Source organism: Aulonocara stuartgranti (genome assembly GCF_965226115.1).
Source record: "Aulonocara stuartgranti genome assembly, chromosome: 9".
Lineage (NCBI taxonomy): Eukaryota > Metazoa > Chordata > Actinopteri > Cichliformes > Cichlidae > Aulonocara > Aulonocara stuartgranti.
Genome location: NC_138960.1, coordinates 33,462,873 through 33,482,012, shown reverse-complemented (window position 1 = coordinate 33,482,012; position 19,140 = coordinate 33,462,873). Strand labels below are relative to the sequence as shown.

Below are 19,140 nucleotides of genomic sequence, written 5' to 3'. Positions count from 1 at the left end.
GATCACACACAATTGATTATATGCCTCTAAGTATACATGGTTGAATATTTCCTAATACAAATAACTACATGCAGTATTCTACCATATGCAAACTAAAAGATTATACTGACTACTAAATACAATTTTCCCTTGACAACTTTTAATGTGTATGTATAATATAATACAGATACATTAAAAACACTCCCAAAACAGAATAAATTATTACAAATAATTATTACATACTTTTGCAAGCCAAACGGTTCATTCATTTATGAAATTTTGCAAGGACAATATGTATGATGCTTACCGTTTATTAAAGATCAGTATCCTGAAATGCAAAGAATTCAATTGCTGGATCGGCGGACAGAGGCGGTTTCTCGCAAGTTAAGTAGATTTTTTTAAGGCGGTTTATCCCAGAGTCGCAAAAGTATGATGTCACAACAATGTGTTTGGTCACTTGCAATGTTGAACCTGGAACAACATTTATTATGATGATGTGGGAACACCGACACGAGGATATCAGATAGTGCCGATGAAAACGTCATCGTGGGAAGGAGAATTGCTAAGGACTCAGGAAAAGAGAAGAGCGGTGCTGAGAGTTGGAACAGCCTCACACTCATCCCTCTGTAACAATGTTACACCCGGGTGGGATTCTTATGGAGGACCACAAGAATCACACACATAGAAATAAAGAATTCTCGCTTAAATAATGATTTGTGCAATAAAATATGAATTTGTAAATTCATCCACAATGTAAAGCTTGAAATTAGAACCAGCACTGTGCCCTGTAACATTTATACACAGTGTATGAGCAATTGCTGCAACCTACAGCCTTTAAACTTATAATTAAAATGCTGACAGTAAACTCATCAGTAGAGGTGGGCAGGGGCGGTCCTAGCCTGTTTGGTACCCTGAGCAAACACTCCCTCTTTTTACTTTGACTTGAGAAAAGCAGCAAGCAGCCACACTGAGGGCTCTCGCGCTCACTTTTCGTGTATAGAATTTAGAAAAAACATCGCTGCAAATTCTAAGTCTGTGTTATAATGTCTGGTCTTTTCGTGTTTGTTGGATTGTTTTTATTTTGTTTTATTTTGCGAGTTGGATATTAGGTGCTGCTCCAACCAGCCAGAGAATCCCCCCCCCCTGCCCCTCTCCTCCCTATGTTTGGCAAGCAGCAGGGGCACCTCGCAAATGGAAGGCGCCTTTACTCCCAGCAAATGGGCGATAGAAAACCGATCGGTGCCTATGCCATCGGGGCAATCGTGCCTCAAAGATTTGGCAGTTTGTTTTGTGACCGGAAGGTTGCCGGTTCGAGCCCCGGCTCGGACAGTCTCGGTCGTTGTGTCCTTGGGCAAGACACTTCAACTACCGCCTACTGGTGATGGCCAGAGGGGCCGATGGGGCGATATGGCAGCCTCGCTTCTGTCAGTCTACCCCAGGGCAGCTGTGGCTACAACTGTAGCTGCCTCCACCAGTGTGTGAATGTGAGAGTGAATGAATAGTGGAATTGTAAAGCGCTTTGAGGGCCCCGAAAAGTGCTATATAAATGCAATCCATTATTATTATTATCCCAAAAATACGTTGGCAGTATGTCAGGGCAGCATGAGTACGAGAAACTTTTTTCTTATTTATTTATTTTTTTCCTTTTATTCCCCAAAAAACAAAAAACAAAAACAACTACCAGAACCACAACAAAGGAAAAACAAAAAAAACCAAAAACAAAAATAACATAATAAGCAGTCTGAGACATGTAAACAGAAAACTAATACAGTATGGTAAATAATTTGGTCTACCACGCATTTACACATTTGTCCTGACAAACCCAACCCGCCATTGGAGTGGGCCTGCCCCTCTCACTATGGTTGTCTTCAGATCATCAGATAAGTAATCCATTACAGGGCGCCACATATCCAAAAAAATATCATCATTGCCACTTACAGGAGGACAAAGGAGGGGGGGAACAACTAAGCTGTAGTGCCTCTGCACCTCACTGTACAATACCTTGTGCAATACTTTTTGTAAATAGTCAACGGTGCAATAGACTCAATACTTGAAATGTGCAATTCACTTGTATTTTTATTTTTTATTCCTATTTATTCTATTTATCCCCTTTGTATATTTTATTTATATTTGTCTCTGTATTTATATATGTGTGTGTGTGTGTGTGTGTGTGTGTGTGTGTGTGTGTGTGTGTGTGTGTGTGTGTGTATATATATAACAGTTCTGTAACTGTAACTTTGGTCGTTGCTGTGCTTTTTTTGGAAGTCGAATTTCCCAGAGGAACCCACCCGAGGGATTAATAAAGTTCTATCTTATCTTTATCTTATCTTAATTTTGCACTCAGTCTTTCCATTGGTAAAGCTCTAAAGATTTCTTTATACCACTGAGTTATTGTTGGTAGTTTTCCATTAATCCAATTGAAAATAATACATTTTCTTGCCATAAATAATCATTTACATAGTAGTTTATATTTATCATATTCTTTAAACTAAAAAAAAAACCCACTACAATGACAGTTTTTGTGTTTTCATGAATGTCTTATATGCAACTATATTTCAAGTGTTTTTCAGTTCTTTGTTTCAAATCTATATGCCAACAAATCATTTATACTAAATGGCTTTTTTTAATGAGTGATAGCTTGGACGTTATGTTCCTCACAGAATCCTGGCAGAGGGTGAAGAAATTGGACCTGTCTCAATATGCGTACTTGTGTTCTCGTGTACTCGTGATTAGGGATGGGTACTGGTATCCGGTGCGATGATGGCACAGGTTCTGACGTGAACGGTAGTAACCAGACCGATAAGCTGCGCACATTTCGGTGCTTTATTTCGGTGTTTTTTTTCCTGAGATGTCACACACTTTGGATTCCAGCCAATCATTTTACCTTTGCACGCGTAGTAGGCGGGCCCAGGTACGTACATTCAGTTAGAGCAGAGCTACAGATTAAAAATGCCCAAGGTGAAGCGGTCAAAGTCTGGCTGTACTTCACAGAAAAAGATGCAAACTCAGGAGCCTGCAACAAGTGCTTTAAGCTGATACTGTGATACTGTCAAAGGAGGTAACACCTCGAATCTGATGAAACACCTGATGACGTATAGCATTTTGTTACAAGCTGAGAAATGCGCCGTATTTGAGAGCTTGCTGCGAGACCTCACACCGAGCGCATCTACTGCAGGTATGGTGCCTGTTATCGGACCCGGAGTTTGCAACATCCCCCAAAAACCCGAAGAGCAGAGTCCTGGCCCCTAGCCCTGCCAGTGTAGCAGAAATGATGAGGATGATGATGCAGCAGCAGCTGCTCTTCTCTGCGTGAGTAGCTTAATGTTGTTCGTGTGTAATTTACGTTGAGTAGGCTAACCACGTTATTACATTAATGCATGTAAGGTGAACTAGCAAACATCATCATAGCTACATGCGGCTGTCTTCTTGTTTGATGGCAGATACTCCCTTCACCCTGGCCAAAAAGGCTAAAATGACCAAAGAAAAAGAGGAAAACAGTTAAACATGAGAAGTTTTTGGCCAAGAGTGATGCCATAAATCCCCTGTAGCTGCAGAAAAGGCTAACATTGTTATCTTTTTATAAAAAAAACAGCTGAACATGAGAGGTTTTTGGACCAATTTTGTGTTCTCCATTCTTTAAGCACCGGTTCGAGCACCGTTTAAGCACCGTTTCAAAACTACCGGTTTGGTACTGGTATCGGATAAAACCTAAACGATACCCATCCCTACTCATGACACGTCATCAGTACTGTTCCAATTCAAAGTACGCTGTCGCTACCCGATCCATACCATGCATGCGCAAATCTTACGTCATTTCTTCTCTTTGCCAACATTGCGACAGTTAATTATTTGAGTGACACGGTTAGCGTCCAGTTAGCTCCTAGCCTCCTTTTCGACTGCCCGGGACATTTAAACAACAGATAATCCGTATACAAACAAATTCATGCTTTTCTCCTTAACAGAGAGCGTCCCCCAATTAAACAACAACGCTTTAAAATAAGAAGAATGGCGCCTAATGACAGACTTAATAATACAGCTCTAGTAATATGTCACATGAAGATTCATCACCCAGATTAAGTGTTTACTGACAATTGACAGTGATAGCGGAAATCCTCATCACTATTCCAACAATCCTCTCCACACAGACAAGTATAAACACACTCGACTATCACTAAATCAAATTTAACACGCCCAGTTCAGTTAAAAAAAAGGGTTCATTCGCTCGGTCAGCAGGTGGCAGTATCCTCGTACACTGGGGAGTAAACTGCCATTAAAAGAAACAGAAGAAGAAGAAAACTTCTGCACATCCGCGGTATGAATCGTGTAGACCCGATTTGTACGGTCTGACTTTGCACATACATGTGCAGTAAGGATCGGGGAGTCCTGATCTGTGGCTATCTTTTTATTTTTCATTTTTCTCTACGTTAAATATAAATGTTTCATTATAACATTTTAAGAGATACTTAATATTGTTAACATCTTAACAGATACTCTGACCCGTAACTATCGTAAATGAGCAGAAATAGTGGCCTTTCGCACATGTGTGGTACCGATCGGGTTTCCAGTACAGATCAGGTAGTGACAGTGACATGCGCATCAAGCAGAGAACGCAAAAAATTCCCAGATGTGTTCTCGCTCCGCCCATTTTATCGAGCATGCATTGGTGGTGACTTGTGTGAACTTTGTACAGCTAAATATCCCAGAATGCATTTTGTCCAAAATTTAAACACGGCAATGGCGGAGGAGCGTGGCTAAATTTTTTTAAATATTACTCTTTCTGGGTCACAAAATAAACTTTTAAGTTATTTTCAGGATAGAATGTAGTTGTGTAAACTTCAAATATCTGCTTGATTTATCAAGATATCCCATACATACAAAAGTGCTTCGACGTTTCCGGAGATGCCTGTTACCCACCAGCTTGATAGCAGACTGCGAGGTCAAGGATCACTAGAGCCCAGCGAGAACAGACTCCCACACATCGTTTTCAACCCCCCCTCGGCCTTTTTCCTACTCAGGTTAAACATGATATACAAGTCTCTTAGATAACTTCCAAATCTTAATGTTTGGTCTACTTCAAAGTTTTATTTGAGTAAATCGGTTTGGCTGAGATTAAAGTTAAGCTTCATAACATATTAATCACAGTTAAATTAAGAGGGGACGGCAGTCAAAACTCCGAACCTGTGACATCATCCGTTTGGCATCGGTTGGACAAAGAGCGATTCAGAAGACCCCTGTGAAAAGACCATCGAGGGAACAGTTCACCCTGCCTGGGATATGGTTACCGGGGACACGCCTTGGAGTCAGGCCCGGGGAGGGTGCCCGAGGGCGAGCGTATGCTGGCCGGGCCTTAGTCCATGGGGACACACCCCGAAAAAGGGACAGGGGCCCATCTTCCTGCAGGCCCACCACCCGCAGGAGGCACGGTAGGGGTCGGGTGCAATGCGAGTCAGGCGGTGGCCAGGAGCGGAGGCCCTGGCAGACCGATCCCCAGCTACCAAGACTGACACTTATCAGTTGGCTTTAAAAGATATTTCTATAACTTTATAATACAAGTATTACAACTAAACACTACTGTTTTCTGAGGGGGAATTATGTAAATGTGACAGGAATAACATTTCAGAGCAATAAAATCCATTAAAATTAAAACACAAAAACTTGATGTACACATCTATATTTGCATCTTATTAAATTTAAGATTCAGGATTATTTACTGCAGGTCCAGAAATCAGAGCTACCTTGTGAGATCCAAGTGTGACATCAGCTGACACTCTTTACAGGAGATTCCATCTGAACTCTGTGGAGCCTGATCTCAAGGTTTTTAAGTCTGACCCTGAAACCAGGGGTTCGTTCTTCGTACCTCGCTTACTACATCCAAGATCAAATCATCGCGCCAACTTTGAGCTCGCTATTCCGGTTCTCCGAACACACCTGTTGTTGACGATTAGTATAGCTGGATGAAGTAATGTGAGATCACTGGGTGGCTTAACAGGGGCTACGCATCGATAGTAGAAACATTGATCGGCAACCCTTTGATTGGTCGGCGAAAATGTTGAAGGAGCGCGCTCGGTATTTTTCGGCAGCAGAGCAAGAACTCTTGATTGAGGGATTTCAGGAGTTTCAGAGTTTAATTAAAACGCAAGGGAACACTGCAAAGGCTGCAAAAGCAAGGAGAGAGGGCTGGCAGAAAGTTGCTGACAAATTAAACTCGTAAGTAATTTAATAATATTAATAATAATAATAATAATAATAATAATGGATTGGATTTATATAGCACTTTTCAAGGCACCCAAAGCGCTTTACAATGCCACTATTCATTCACTCTCACATTCACACACTGGTGGAGGCAGCTACAGTTGTAGCCACAGCTGCCCTGGGGCAGACTGACAGAAGCGAGGCTGCCATATCGCGCCATCGGCCCCTCTGGCCAACACCAGTAGGCGGTAGGGTAAATTTATTATATTATATTACATTATATCCTCTTTCACATTAGAGCCACGACAGGACCCACTAGAACATGGGAACAAGTAAAAGTGAAATATAAGAATATTCTACAGAATGGTAATATTTATCACTTATATTGCTTTTCGTCTCTTGGAAAGAGACCCTGAAATAATCTGTTTGTTTGTTCATAACAGCAACCAAGAAAAGGGCAGAGCAAAAAAAGACAGGTGGTGGTCCTGCACCCCCTCGTCAACAAGTTGGTTAAGTAAATAATACCCTCACGGGAAAATCGATATCTCTCTATGAGCACACTGTCGCGCTGAGCTAAAGGATCCTGTCTATCCCGCAATAAACGCTGAATTCTGAGGACTCTCCTTATCAATCTTGCACCTTCCACAATGGGTGGCTCGCGTATACGGACAGGACATGGCTGCGACAGACTTCCCAAATCCACCTTCGCTTTTATAGCCGTGGTCTCTCATCTTGATTACACGAAGTAATTTACAATTACTACTCTGAAATATGAATTACATCTGTAATAATCACATACATGAAATAGAATGATTAATAGTACATTTCCCTTTTTTAGGAAATGACCTGTATGTATCTGTATGAAATCAATAAAAGGATCAAGTGCTGCATTATCTTTAGTTAGATTGATAATATTTATTTATGGAAAAACAGTGGTAAAATATCGCTGTTGCTTTCGTATACATGAAGCGGACATACCTGAGTGGCCGCGATCTAATCCTGTTTACATAAAGTAAGCCTGCTCCCGAGCAGGTTTACGCTTACAGATCTGTTGCTATGACAGCAAGTCCCGGATGAGCTTCGGAGAACCGAACGATCCAAGATCACACGAAATGGTCAACAATCAAATCCAGCTAACTTACTTAGCGAGGTACGAAGAACGGGCCCCAGAAGAGGATCTTTCTGTCTCTGCAGAGTCATTGTGATTCAGTAATAGGAATGATTTAATGATCACGCTTACTCTGTTTGCACAGAGCAGATAATGTATAATGAGAATGGGATCGTTTGTGTTCGGAGTATGAACTGAGATTCTTGAAGCTCTTGTCACACTGGTCACAGCTGAAGTTCCCTTCAACATGTGTACGTTCATGAAGGTTACGACTGCTCGATTGTGAGAACCTTTTGTTACAGTGTCTACACTTGTATGGTTTCTCTCCTGTGTGGACTCGTTTATGTCTTTTAAGCTGGTAAGCACTGGTTACAGGCGTGCTTTTAAACCCCACCGTGGAACAGTTCATGTTGTTTAAAATCAGATTGAGTGGGGAAGCCTCTTCCACATTCTTTACAGTAGATCATTTTGTCTTGTGTGTGTCTAAGCTGATGCTTTTTTAGGCTTCGTTGCTGGTTGAAAGTTTTTCCACAAAGGTCACAACGAAACGCTTTCCCACCACCACACTGACAATAGGGTTGAAAACTGGATCCATCTGTGTCACTCTGCTTCTAAACAAAGACACAAAGACAGTGTGAGTCAGTCCTTCAACATTTTAATCCTGAACACCACCTGAAATAAAGAGCATCTCTGACAACATCCAATTATATTTTACTGTTTACATTATAACAGCTTAATGGGCTACAATAAATGTCTGTGATGCAGAGGAACAGCAAGAAGCACTGCTACCCTGGCTGCAAACAGACTCTCACCATACTTATACATACATAGGACATTTAAATAAAACTTGGAGACTATTAAAAGTCAGCTGATTCTGAGGGGGTCAGGTGGGATACACTGATTGGTTTTAGTTAGATGACCCTCCTGTTGTTAAGTTAGTGAATACAAGTAAAATTGACTGGTTCATATAGAGCACTTTTCCACTCTGAGCACTCAAAGCACCTTATACAACATACCTTACTCACACATTCACAGAAATTATTAGGAAAGGAAATTTCAGGAGATTTTTAAATATATTTCTTTTTTTGAAACTTGGAAGTGAGAGTTAAGTGAGCTGGGACTGAGACCACAAATAAAACCAGATGTCCATGTGCAAAATGGAGGAAATATACTGTGAAATACCACAAATCTCAGAAATAAAATTTAAAAAGTACCATAAGTAACTGTGTTAAGATCTGTTCTTTATTTGGAAATGAATATATTTATTTTACAGGGTTCCTCTACACTATATATATCCATGCTAAATGGAATAATTATAATAGTCAAAATCAAACTGAATCAGAATTTAAAGGAGTTGTAAAATCATACCCAGTCTGTGAAGGTTCTCAGGCGTACATTATCGTAGTCTAAGGAGCTTGTAAAGAAAAGCATCTGGAGTTTTTAAAGTTTCTCAAAGATGTTTCACCTCCCATCCGAGAAGATCAATTAGTGCCATTTACAAGATCCATATTCCATTCGATCCAGTTACTGCAGAGTGACTGGAATTAAGGTGACTTTCCACCAGTTGCTCTTAGGACTAATTTAAATAATGCTTCAAAACAATTGCAACTGTAAATCCTCAAATATGGATACAAAGTAACAGTAATAATTGCTGTTAGTTAGATGACTCATCATGTTCTTTACTGACATTTTCCAAATTCCAGTAGATGCCATTGAGTCCAGTAGAATTACTAACATGCTAACACAATTTAATGAGCCAAACAGTGACACTGAAATTAGAAGATATAAATATAAATACATACCTCACAGTAACTGCACTTGTAGAGTTTCTTTCTGGTGTGGATCTGTTGGTGTATTTTCAGGTAACGTGGAGATTTAAAAGTCTTATCACACAGGTCACATTTATAAGGTCTCTCCTCAGTGTGGCTAAGCATGTGGCTTTGTAACTGTGCATCTGTTGTAAACGGTTTCCAACACTGATCACAGCAGTAAACATCCTGTCCAGTGTGAATGCGGATGTGTCTATTTAGGTCCCCATTGCGACTGAAAGTTTTTCCACAAATGTCACATCTGTACTTATTAATTCCAGAGTGGGTAACTAGATGATTCTGTAAGTGGCTACTGTGAGTAAAAGCTCTGCCACACTGATTGCAGCTGTGTGCTTTAACTCCACTGTGGATGAGTTGGTGTGCTTTTAAGTGTCGAGCCTGGGTAAAAGATTTCCCACACAAGTCACACGTGTACGCTTTAACTCCACTGTGGATGAGTTGGTGTGTTTTTAAGCTTTGAGCCTGGGTAAAAGCATTTCCACACAAGTCACAGGTGTACGGTTTAACTACACTGTGGATGAGTTGGTGTCTTTTCAAGCTTCCAGGGTGGGTAAAAATATCTCCACACAAGTCACAGTTGTACTGTTTAATTCCACTGTGGATGAGTTGGTGTCTCTTTAAGTGTACAGCCTGGTTGAAAAACTTTCGACACAACTCACAGCTGTAAGCTTTAACTCCACTGTGGGTCAGCTGGTGTCGTTTCAAGTTTCCAGCCAGGGTGAAAGATTTTCCACACAACTCACAGCTGTAAGCTTTAACTCGACTGTGGATGAGTTGGTGTGTTTTTAAGCTGTCGGCCCGAGTAAAATCCTTCCCACACTCCTCACAGCTGTATGTTTTCTCTCTCTTTCTTCTGTGAGGTTTGTCGGCCTCCTGAGAGCGCTGACTTCTCGCTCCATGTTGGTCCTGCAGTGACAGAGATACAAACAGAGGTAGTGAGTGAAATGCAGTCGTGGAACAAACTGAAACTCCATTAGTGGAATCAAAGATGTCAACAAACACGTCGTAGGTGTGTTACCACCACCTTCTGCTGATATTATCACATTACAATGATGTGCTACAATGAGAGTTGTAACCTGCACACAGGTTCAATAACAGATATTCTTGCTCACCTTTTGGGTTGAAGTCATTGTTTCCTCTGTAGTGGCTGAGCTGAGTCTAAATGGCTCGTCTCCTCCTGATGATCAGCTGGAACAAAAATATATTTATATGTATTTCATCCTTGACCAAACGAAGCTGAGATGGAAAGCTCAAATCCACTCAAACTAAATGTCTTCAGTCAGTGTGTCAGCCTTCAGTTAACAACAGTGGTGAGAAACTGCAGTAATAAACCTCCACTGATTGAGTAACTGCAGTTTGGTGCTTCATTTGAACCTCATAGATTTTATTAAACAAAATGGATAAAAAAAATACTCTACAAAACAGAAGGTGAGCTGATAGTAAGAGGGTCATCATCTCAAACTACATCAAGATTCTCAGACCATGTCACGGTTCACTTGATCCCTGCAAACAGGCACAAACTGAAACTGTCTTAAGCTTTTGTAAAGACACTGAAGCAGTGGACTGATGAGGCTGTGGAGAATCTGCAGGTGTGTCTGGACTGCACCGACTGGCAGGTTTTCAGGATTGTTATTAACAATTTGGATTATTATAGAGATGCTGTGACGTCCTGTAACATCAGCATCTGTGAGGAAGCTGCACAGCATCACACACCAGGGTGAGTTAGAATACTGACGAGCTCTGGTTCACAGCTAAGCTAAAGGGGAGACAGTTTCTTTTTTTCCACTTTGGCTCTCGGAGGAGACGGACACCTCTTTCACGCTCTCCTCCCGGTTATCTTCCCTGCTCGCTTGCTTCTATGTCGTTGTCTGGTCTTGTCTGAGTCAAACCCTGAGAGAGTGTCTCATTCTCAGTCTTGTTCTCTAAAACCTAAAGAAGAACTATGAATTTGATCAACTGGTCCCTTAACGCAATTGGCACTCTATTCTCAACGAGAAGCCTGGGTTCGGGAGAGCCCGAGTGTCCTGAAGGGACGTTCCCTGCTGGATACACGATGGACGGGTGGCAGAAGTGGCATGTTGTGTGCCTAGCGGGACTGTCTATCGAGGATATTGGAGACATCTACCTATTTGGAACCATGATAACAGGATTCTTGCTGATCGGAGCTGGCATGGCCCTGGCTTATCGGAAATTGAAGAAAGTGGTGACTGCTGTTCAAACCGGCACAAGGCTAGCCGCTATGATCGAAAGTGTGGGAAGAGCTGTGAGTGCTGGGACTGTTCTTACTGAACAAAATATGGGAAAGATCTTGGAGGAGCTCACAGCTCTTAAACGGGAGATACACCTGGAGACCAGTGATGGACATTAAGAACAACTGTAAAATTGATGCAGTCTGTTCGTCCGAAAACAACATAACCATGATTTCTCATGCGGCTACCCCCCACCCTGAAGGCGCCAGCTGGACACTTGAAGGCTGAGGCGAACAACAACAATTCTTCCCTCAGATATGATAACGAGAACGAGCTGACTCTCTTGCCTGATTCTTCATTGCCACCTCAGTAGGCTGCGGACTGTTGATCTTTGCCTAATAGGCGGAAGGCCACTTTCTCAGGCTGAACACAGGACACGCATCCCGAAACGCACACACACATGTACACTGATACGCCCTCACCACCACCCTCCCTTACTCGAATCCAACGCCTCCCCATGCATACCTCCCATGTGGACAGCGGCTCAACCGGAGTCGGGATCGCAAGATTGCAGATGCAGCTGTGCACACGGCATACTCCCCCATGTTGCTTGTCTGTGTTTTATGGTGTTATGGTATGATAATATCGGTGCTTACTTTATCTGCTATGGAGTTCTTGTTTTCTTCTCATGCTGACTCCCTTTTGGAAACCAGCAATTTCAGTTGCAGGCAACTGCAACTGACAAATAAAGGTATTCATTCATTCCTTGTTCAGGTTTAGTGAGGCTAAACTCCAAAAACTGTTTTCAGCTAATGACTCTGATTCTGTCTGGAAAACACTCAGACAGTGAACCAAGCACAAACATAAAGACCCCACTCTACCAACATTTCACACCTAGTCATCAGCCTGAACAGCTCCTGCTGTGGATTCTACCAACAATGACCTGTTACTCCCCCACCCAAGACATTCAACACCTTCAGCAACCCCTGTGATTATAAAACACGGCCTGGACATGATCACCACTTCATTAAGTTGCTTGAAGACGTTTCACCTCTCGTCTGAGAAGCTTCTTCAGTTCTAGGTTCAAATGGTGGAGAGTCCCAGATTTTATGGTGTGTTCACACCGAATGCAGTAGACACGACCAAAACGCGCCAGACGCCCCTAGCTTGACGCATGCAAATTCGCACCTCGACGCGTGTCCAACGTGAATTATTGAAGTGGAAATGTGGGAGGAAGTTGTGCCAGACGGTATGTTTGCAAGATGGCAGCTGTCGAGCTAGCGTTTGAAGAGAGAGTCTCCCTTTTCTATTTACTGTGGAGAACAGAGCAGCGGCGTAAAGGACGTCCTCACCGTACCTGGGTCCATCAGGTCCTCCAGAGGCGTGAGCAGTTTGGTGAGTTTCACCATTTGCTCCAGGTGCTGCCCCTGGACGACGGGGCAGCTCCTGGAACTAACCTCTCTTTATTCTCTTAAATAATTGGTCATCACTATGTTGGTCATCACTATGTTGCTATACATTAGTATTAGTATTTTCATTAGTATAATATGAAATAAATTCTACATGTGTCAAGTTCTGTGCCAATATCTGCTGTGTAGTAGAACTGAGACATTAGTCATTACAAAAATTTATTTCAAATAATATTAAAATTCTCAAACAGAAAAACATTAAACATAAATATAAACAACATAACTATTTACAGAGAGACTGGAATAAAAAGGACCCAGCTTAAAGTGGAAGACCCTCAGGGAGAAGGAGGAGAAAAATAAGAACATTGTCTCTGCCCTGGAGAGCTGCTGCCTCATCAGAAAACTACTGATTGCTCGGGTCACTTCAAATATAAATGAGGCTGTAGGCACCGTGGTGGGGGGGGCGGCATCACGGGCATCGGCAAAAGAAAAAAAAAAAAATGCTCATACTCATGCTCCCCAGCCAGCGCATATTGGGAATGGCATAAGCACCGATCGGTTTTCTATCGCCCATTTGCTGGGAGTAAGGGCGCCCTTCGTTTGCGAGGTGCGCCTGCTGCTTGCGGCACAGAGAGGAGAGGGCGGGGCGGCGGCTGGAGCAGCATCTAATAACCAACTCGCAAAATAAAACAAAATAAAAACAAACCAACAAACACGAAAACACCAGACACCATGATACAGACTTATAATTTGCACCCATGTTTTTCCTCGGTGCTCCTGCTCGCTGCTGAAGTCAAAGTAAACTTTATTGTCATCTCCGCTACTTACAGTCCAGAGAGACGAGACGACGAGGCTCCAGTTACAACAATGCAAGTAAACAAACAAAAAATATAAGAAGAGTAAGAAAATAAATGTACACTTTAGGACCAGGGGTAAAGGGATCAATAACAATTTAAAATTTTTAATTTACAGTTTGATGATTTAAAGCAGGGGTCACCAACCTTTTTGAAAGTGAGAGCTACTTCTTGGGTACCGATTAATGTGAAGGGCTACCAGTTTGACACACACTTCTCAAATAACAAATTTCCTCAGTTTAACTTAATTATGTGTTATCATTAATAATTAATGATATTCATCTATGTACGGACACTAATTATGTTAATTATTTTTCCACCATAATTATAAAGAATGCAATTAGGAAACAAGGTAGGAAACATAAATATCAATATGCAACGCTTTATTTCTATATATCTCTGCAAGTATTTACATTTTGAAGTGATCACTTCTACAACATTTTCACTTACCACTAAAATTTTAACAAATCATGCACTGTTACATACATTATTTTTGTATGTATGTAACATACAAAAAATCAACTTTCAAATTTTACAGAACTTTTCACCAAATTGGCAGCATTTTAAAGCAAATTGTCACATGTTACACTTAACAAACACATTTGTTTTTCAATAATTAAATTCAACTTTGACATGACACTGTAATGTTGCCACTGAGAACATCTAATATGGCTTTCTTTGTCTGTTAGTGGGAAACCTGGCATTGCATGCTGTTCACCAGTGTGTTGTAATCTGGGGTATAACTTGACACTGCAACTCTGAGTGAGTCTTGCAGATGTGCATCGGAGAGGCGTGTTCTGTGTTTGTTCTTGATGAAGTTCATGTCAGAAAAGGCTGATTCACAAAGATTGGTTGAACCAAACAGGCTGGCAACCTTCATAGCTGCTGTGCACACACCACGTCATCAAGGCACCAAAAGTTTGGTGCACCCAGATAGGCTTTGAGGTGGACATCATTTTGCAATGTTACAATTTCGATTTCCACCTGTCCAGCATCCAAGCTGAACATTGAACTTAGTTGCTCAGCAATGCATGTTGTGTCCACATTCATGAAAGGATTGGAAACAAATGAGACACATGGCTCAAGCTGATCAAGGTCACAAAACCTGTTCTCAAACTCTTGACCAAGTCGGTTTATGACTTGAGTGTACTTTTCTGCAACTTTGTCAAAAGTCTCAGATGCAGAAGCATTGTCTTTCAGCACCATCTGCACAGAGGGGAAGTGCAGCACCTTTTTTCTCTGTAAATGCACAGAGAAAATGTTCATCTGGGCTTTAAATCCATTTAAAGCACTTATCATGTCAGCAACAGTCTTACCTTTGCCTTGCAGCTCACAGTTCAAATGGTTCAGTTTCCCAGTAATGTCTGTTAAAAACGCAAGGTCAAGTGTCCACTCAGTGTCCTCCAGCAGAGATGTGTCTTCCCCTTTGGATTGCATGAACTCCTTGATTTCACCCAAAAGTGACAAAAAACGAAGCAAAATCCGTCCCCTGCTGAGCCATCGGATTTCCGTATGTAGTAGCAGGTCACCATATTCAGCTGACAGCTCCTCCAATAGCACCTTGAATGTTCTGTGCTGTTTAGCTCTGGAGCGGATGCTGTTTATGATCTTCACGACGGGAGTCATGACGTGCTCGAAGCCGATCACCTTTGCGCATAACGCCTGCTGGTGAATGATGCAGTGGTAATGCATGAAGTTTGGGAACTCTGTGTCACCTTTACAGTGAGCGATGAATCCCGTATGTCGGCCGATCATAGCAGGAGCCCCGTCGGTAGTCACTGATACCAGCTTTTCCAACGGTACCTTTTTCTTCGCGAAAAACTCCTTCACCGCGTTATAGATGTCAACTCCCTTCGTTGTTGTCTTTAGCGGCAGTAGTGTCAGAAGTTCTTCTTTTGTGGAGAAACCATCAAATACCATCCGGATAAAGACCATCAGCTGTGCTGTACTGCTGCTGTCGACGGACTCGTCACACTGGATGCTAAACCAACTGCACTTTGCCAGATCCTGATCCAACTGATCGGCCAAGTTCCCGGACATAGCCGACACTCTTCTAACAATTGTAGTTGCCCCCAGCTGGACATCAGAGAGAGTGGAGATTACATCGTTTCCATATTTCTCGTCTTTAAGCACAGTTTTTGCAATTATCATCATTGCTTCTTTGAAATACTCCCCGTCTAAAAATGCCTTCTTTTTCTTAATCATGAAATGTGTAGCTCTAAATGAGGCTTCGGTTGCTTTTTGAGAGTTTTTCACCGGTCTCGTGAAAAAAAGACTGCTGTTTGCTCAAACCTGCCTTTAATTCGCGGGCCTTTTCCGCTCGCAGTGTGCTGCCCTTTGGGTAGTTGGCATGGTAGCTTGTGTGACACGTTCGGAAATGTCTCTCCACGTTGTGCCGCTTTGCCGTTGCCACAGTTGCCCCGCAAATGAGACACACGCATGAATCTTTCACAGTGGTAAAAAAGAACTCTTCCTCCCATTCACTGTGAAAATTATATGTTTTCTTCCTTTTTTCCGCCATGTTTTCCTCATCTCCTCACCTTTGCCTTTGCTGGTCTTCACGGCAACTGTTTCCGTGGAGACCAGCTAGCACTAAATATTAGATCATGATCTAATATTTAATAATAAACATTTTTTTATATATTATCTCTAACAAATTAACGCCAATGCAATTGTGATTAAAAAAAAATAGCAAGAAAAAATAAAAATAGATGCAGCTTACTGGTAAGTTGTTATGGTGAGCTATTTTTAGAACAGGCCCGCGGGCGACTCATGTGGTCCTTGCGGGCGACCTGGTGCCCGCGGGCACCGTGTTGGTGACCCCTGATTTAAAGTCTCACACACAACCCATCGAAAGGGGAGGGGGTCCTGCTGCTTCCAGATAGAGCACATTTCATTCATAATGATGTAAATCCAAGTCCATTATGGATTCATGATTTGAATCCTGGGTTGTGTGAAATCTCAGAAATGCACCCTAGACTAAGTGAATCTGTGAACTAAGGTGTAGGTCTGTTGTGGTGATCCTCGGGTTGAGGAATGGGTGTTCATACTGGAGTGCAAAATTAAAACCAATGTAAGATGGACAAGAAAAGTTCAAAGCCATCAGGTGCTCAGTTTAGAAAAAAGAGAAAAGAGGAGGAGGAGAAACGAGCAAAAGATGCAGGTAAGCAGACGTGTGATTGGATAATGGCAGCTCATCCTGAAACAATCAGAGTCAGAATACTTTATTAATCCCTAAGGAAATAATGTGGGTTACAGTTGCTCCAAGAAGAAATGGTAAAAATAGCAACAGCAACAGACTAAACTGCAAACAGTACATTATGTTACAGATTTTAATATTAATTAGTCAGTGTCACTTGTTGATTTGTCCTGTTCTCATTGTATGACGAATTATGATGGCTGTTTGGTAGCAGTTTGCATACAATGTATACTCTCTCTCTCTTCATATGTGTGTGTACAACAGTTTTATGTTAATGTACAATCCTTAATATGTTTTGTGCGTGGGGGGGGGGGGGGGGCAGAGGGAGTGTTCGCCCAGGGCGCCAAACAGGCTACGACCGCCACTGTTCAGGAGCTAAACTCAACATGAACTGAACTCACAGTAAAGTTAGCTCGGTGCTTACCTTTAGATGAGCCCACAAACCGAGAGAAACTCCGCGATGAAGCTGCAACTCTTTCCAAACACAGGAAACAGATCAGGGAGCAGAGACCCACGTGGTTCACGCTGATCTCAGCTACGATCCAGGAGACAAGGGTGGGCAGATCGATGCAGATATCGATCAGGACGTTGGTAGTGGTTTATGATCGATACTTTAGTTTGTTTCTCTCCTCTAAGTTCACTACTTTACTCCCGTTTCATGACAAAGCAGCTCTCTCTGCTCGACTCCTCTCCTGCACACATTTGCTCCGCCCCACTCTTCCGACTCTGCTGTGGTTTGTTACTGTGCGGTCACGTGACTCAGCTGCGCAGCGTAACCACGTGGTGTTTTGTTTTCCTTTGCCTCGATGAAAACGTCATCCTGGGAAGGAGAATTGCTAAGGACTCAGGAAAAGAGAAGAGCGGTGCTGAGAATTGGAACCATCTGACGCTCGTCTCTCTTTAACAATGTTACACCAGGGTGGGATTCTTATGGAGGACTGCAAGAATCACACACATAGAAATAAAGAATTCTCATTTAAATAATGATTTGTGCAATAAAATATGAATTTCTAAATTATTTCACAAAGAAAAGCTTGAAATTAGAACCAGCATTGAGCCCTGTTACATTAATACACCGAGCAGTGGCTGCAACCTACAGCCTTTAAACTCATGATTAAAATGCTGACAATAAACTCATCAGTCCAGATTTCACCAACTTATTTTCTGATATATTGTGTTAAAAGAACTGAGATAGGGTCATTAAAATAAAAGCTGTCAGTTCTCTCATTCCTCATTGTACTTCCCTCATTTATTTTAAATACAAGATTTCTGACATCTCTTAATGTCGCTCAGATTTCTGAATATAAAGAGTGAATGCATTTACAGCAGGAACTTCACATCTAGCCATCAAAAGTTTGGTAAAGTTGCATGAGTACTGTAAAGTTTTCTGGGGTCCTGTTAAAAATAGCACAAGTGTCACACCACATCTATAAACTATATATTCCAGTTATCCACTTATCAGTAATTTCTGAATCACAACAAGGACACAAAGCTCACTGCTTATCACAGACGTTACATCCTCTGTAAAGCAATTTCAGAGAGAAAGAGCAACAACGACTCATTAAGATCAGCCAGAAATCTGCCCCTCTCTGGCAGCTGTGGCAACTCACAATAAGAAAGCTTGCATTCTTTGAACAATGCTGGGTCATGTATGATTTGTCCGAGACCATGTGTCATGAAAATGTCATGAAATTAAGATATTACATTTTGGATTTTCTGCACCTTCACTCTCAGTGAAGTGTTTTAAACTTTGATGAAATATGGCAACTTTGTGTTGTGCTGCAAGATAAACCCGCTGTCCTCATGAGCGCAACTTTTTAAAAACACTCTCTGTTCAAAGGTAATTTTAGTTTTTATACTTATAGGGTCCAACTAACAGGAGAAAAAAAAATGCAAACAACAAACCAGTTTATAATTGGTTAATGATGTATACTTTATTTATCCCCGTAGGGAAATTACTCATAGGAAGGAGTGGCTGCCCACTGCTTCACTGTAGCCAAGCAGGGGGCAGCCAATCCAGTGCCCAAGCAGTGTGTAGGGACAGTACCTCAGGGTAGCCGTTCAGTGGATTCGACCCCCTGACCTTCCAGTCACTCATCCAAGTGATTTCTTCAGTCTCAGCTGACTGCAGGTTCTTTTACTACCGCGCTGGGTAGGAAACAGGAATTCTGTTGTACATGTACTGTTGGGTCGCAAATTTTAGAGCCAATATGATAACCTTGGATCCACAGCATTGGTGGATAACCTCCACCAAGTACACCAGAGCCTATACATCGGTAAGTTGGCTGCCTTCTAGCACATTGATCTGGCCTCTGTGGCAGGTATATAAACATCTAATGTTCTTAACACTTTAATGTTAGCATTTGATGGCCACTAAAGCA

At 41.9% G+C, this 19,140-nt stretch overlaps 1 protein-coding gene across 2 annotated transcripts; it reads right to left on the bottom strand.

Moving 5' to 3' along the window:
* Window positions 1-2,312: 2,312 nt before the first annotated feature.
* On the bottom strand, window positions 2,313-17,542 carry LOC309714043 (uncharacterized protein). 2 transcript variants are annotated; one of them, XM_082546111.1, is made up of 4 exons: window positions 17,184-17,542; window positions 10,221-10,296; window positions 9,082-10,014; window positions 2,313-7,890 (listed from the first exon to the last, which is right to left on the bottom strand). In XM_082546111.1, the coding sequence occupies exons 2-4, from the start codon at window positions 10,236-10,238 to the stop codon at window positions 7,663-7,665; spliced, it is 1,179 nt and encodes a 392-aa protein (XP_082402237.1). In that variant the 5' UTR covers window positions 10,239-10,296; window positions 17,184-17,542; the 3' UTR covers window positions 2,313-7,662. The 2 variants fall into 2 exon arrangements, with proteins under 2 accessions (XP_082402237.1, XP_082402238.1); XM_082546112.1 differs by having other exon boundaries at window positions 2,313-7,887.
* Window positions 17,543-19,140: the final 1,598 nt, after the last annotated feature.